We start from the raw sequence: 3,123 nt of genomic DNA on the forward strand, positions 1-3,123 counted from the left end.
GGGGGGGGGTCATTTTATCAAATCTTCTTCTTTCTGTTGGGTTAGTGTGTCCCACTCAACAGGGGTTGACGCTGGCATCTAAGGTAGAAGCAGCCCGCCTCTTTATAATCTAAATTGAGTCGATAGGGATGTAAACCTTTTCTAACCAATCAACCAGTTTTCTTCATTCTCCCTTCGTGTACTCAGAAAAAGTTTTAAGATGGTAGTGCTGGGATATACAAAGTTAGCATCATAGACAGGTTGCAAGTTCCCCTCATGCCCCCCCCCCCTTTCATTATTATGGATCGGTCGTTTTCTCAGAGTGATATCGATTAATTGAAAATGAAAATAAATATGAATACGATTTGCCCGCAAGCTAAGGTAACTTGTAGCTTACATTACAAGCCACAGATCTATTTAAAAACTATTTCAATGTGCGACATTTAACATATTTTCGTCTTTCAGCTGGAACGCTGGCTTATCTTTGAACGAAGTCCTTCGTGAACGTTGCAGTTTTCTTTTAATGAAATTTATGTAAATGTGTCACAGATCCTTACGAAATTCGCGTCTTGGAGTTAAAAAAAAGAAAATTTATTTAATAGTGCCACAGGTCCTTAAAAAAAATTGTGTCTGGGATGTTTCAAAAAGACAAAGCAGAGGGGGAGGAATGACTTACTCTGCAGTTTGGGCGGGTGGTATCGGGTACACTGTAGCCACTGGTATTTGGGCGTCTCCTGTTCTCTGGGCGGAGAGGAGAACTCTCCCTGGAATATCAAACTGCTTTGTTCATGCCCATGTCCAGCAGGACCAGAATCGTCCACGTCTATCGTTTCGTCATCGTCGTCGAGATCGTCTTCATCGCCATTGAAATCTGCGTCGTAGGCAGAGTGGGATTCCCGAGAAAACTCCCTGGTAGCTCTGTCTGAGGGGGTGAGTCCTGAGCCTCGAGAAGAATTCAGCCCAAGTATTCTTTCTATAGAAAATGTCAACTCGGGTTTTTTCAACAGTTTTGGGGATGGCGGTGTTGTTGCAGAGTGCTCACCTACAGCATTTCCGAGGACGCACGAGTTGTTCGAATCTACAGAGGTGATGGTCTCCCCTGTTTGAGCGTCCCAGCTGTGCCGGGGCGAGGGTTGGCCGGGGGGAAGGGATGACATGGTCAGGTTCAGAGGCGAGAAGTTGTTGTAGGATTGACGCTCGCTGCTGATGTCCTCGGAGAACCGCTGAATGGCATTGGAAATATCCGGGTTTCGTAGTGAGAAGAAAACACTTTTGTTTATATTCGCAAACATTCTTGAGTTGATTCAGACTTTTGCATTGTATTCGCCCAGTAGATCTATGCAAAAACTGAAATGTTTCATTTTACCTGGCACGCTTGTGTCTAGTTGAAAGGCGTATGCTCATGTGAACGTTTTTTTTTTGGGGGGGGGGGGGGGGTCAAAACACAGTCCTCGAATCTAAAATTAAATTATTGTGTTATCAAAATAGATGTGTCCAGCAAGTCAAGATAACAAATAGTTTGTGATCGGAGAAGAGTATCTTAAACAAGAAAGAATTGTGACTTTCCGTTTAAAAAAAACAACGAAGTTCAAGAATGAAAATATGTCCAAAGAATTATTGTACCCGCATTAGTTTTATACTGACATCACAGCATAAAGCATTCAGTCACAACACAACAGACTGTTATCACCAAATAACACGATCTCGAGTAAGTAACAACCAAGAGTTTATTACTAGAGCAACTTTGTTTGGTTCCAGAGACTATGTGACTGCTCTCTACTCCGTTAACTCTCAGAATAAAGTCGCCTTATTCCTACCCCCGGCCAGTTTTATTTACGTTTTGAACCAGCTCTCCATTACGCATTTATCGCCGTGTGCAAGTTTCCAGCAAAGGCAACATTATCCAGTCACAAGTCAATAGTCTCTAACTACGATAGTGATATATAGGAGATGGAACTATTTGACTCTGAGGGAGCTTGCTGGCATCTCTAGTCACCAGATCACTCCCAGAAGTCGCGGCTGTCAGAACAGCGGGAGATCACACCACGTGCTGTCGTTCCTGTGCTCTGATTGGTTGTTGATGAGACAGGTAAGGCGTGGGGCGCGTGCTGAGGGCGGGGCCCAGGTGTGGTGTCCACTGTCCCCGGCGTCGACCAACAGCGTCACGGCGTCACGGCGTCACGGGTGATGATGTCGCCGGCCTGGATGTGGTTCGTCTGAGTTCTCTCCCTTTGTCGACGTTCGACGATAGGCATCTTCTAAGCACCACTGTCCAGGGAGCTTGTTAGTCGTAGGGCTATCTCGGGGGGAACGGTGTGAACGGTGTGTGTGTGTGTGTGTGTGTGTGTGTGTGTGTGTGTGAGCGCGTGCGTGCGAGTTTGTTTATGAGAATGTATGTTTGTTAGTGTAGTCTAGACCTAGTGTAATCTAGCCCGCACAGATGTGTGTATGTGTGTGTATATGTGAACGTGCGTGAGAGTGTATGTGTGCCTGTGAGTATAAGTGTGTGTATGTGTGAGTGTTTTTGATTTGGACCGTATATGAAGGTACATTTGTGAGGGTAAGGATGGAGTGGGGTTGAGGTGTGGAAAGAATTTAGTATGTGAATGGGGAAAGTGCGTTTTCGCACCTTTAAAGAACCAAAACACACACACGCACACACACACACACACACACACACACACACACACACACACACACACACACACACACACACACACATACACCCTCATTAATAGTTTATGAGTCAGAGAAAAGGACCCGGAAGCTGTACAGGCTTAATTTGAAAAAAAAAGGGGAATATCATAGGACTGGTAAGTATGAGGAAAACAGAATCGTTCGGACATCACCTTATCAACAATTCTATTTCATCCTCACAAAAAATAATTATGCCAATTCATCTTTTAAGTTGTTTTCTAAAAGTTAAAAAACAAACAAAACAAAACAAAAACATGACCAAATGGTTTTGATTTAATGAGAATTCAATCGTCTTATTTAACACCCTTTCGTAACGTACGCTCGTCACGAAGCCAAGAATTGTATACTGGTATACCACTATTTTTGTTGTTAACTCCCCTGTGTACTGGCAAATTGCGCACATGGATTCCAACCAACAGGGAGGAAATGGAAGTTGTGCGCATTTCT

General features: G+C 44.0%; 1 protein-coding gene across 1 annotated transcript in view; it reads right to left on the reverse strand.

Moving 5' to 3' along the window:
- The window catches only part of LOC101860658 (homeobox protein MSH-D-like), a 36,788-nt gene extending 35,517 nt beyond the window's left edge, over nt 1–1,271 (reverse strand). The window contains exon 1 of the mRNA XM_005099799.1: nt 656–1,271. Within this exon, the coding sequence (XP_005099856.1) occupies nt 656–1,271 (616 nt within the window). The remainder of the gene's footprint in view (nt 1–655) is intronic.
- Between the last annotated feature and the right edge of the window lie 1,852 nt (nt 1,272–3,123).

The sequence above is a fragment of the Aplysia californica genome, unplaced genomic scaffold (genome assembly GCF_000002075.1).
Source record: "Aplysia californica isolate F4 #8 unplaced genomic scaffold, AplCal3.0 scaffold00225, whole genome shotgun sequence".
NCBI classification, from domain to species: Eukaryota; Metazoa; Mollusca; class Gastropoda; order Aplysiida; family Aplysiidae; genus Aplysia; species Aplysia californica.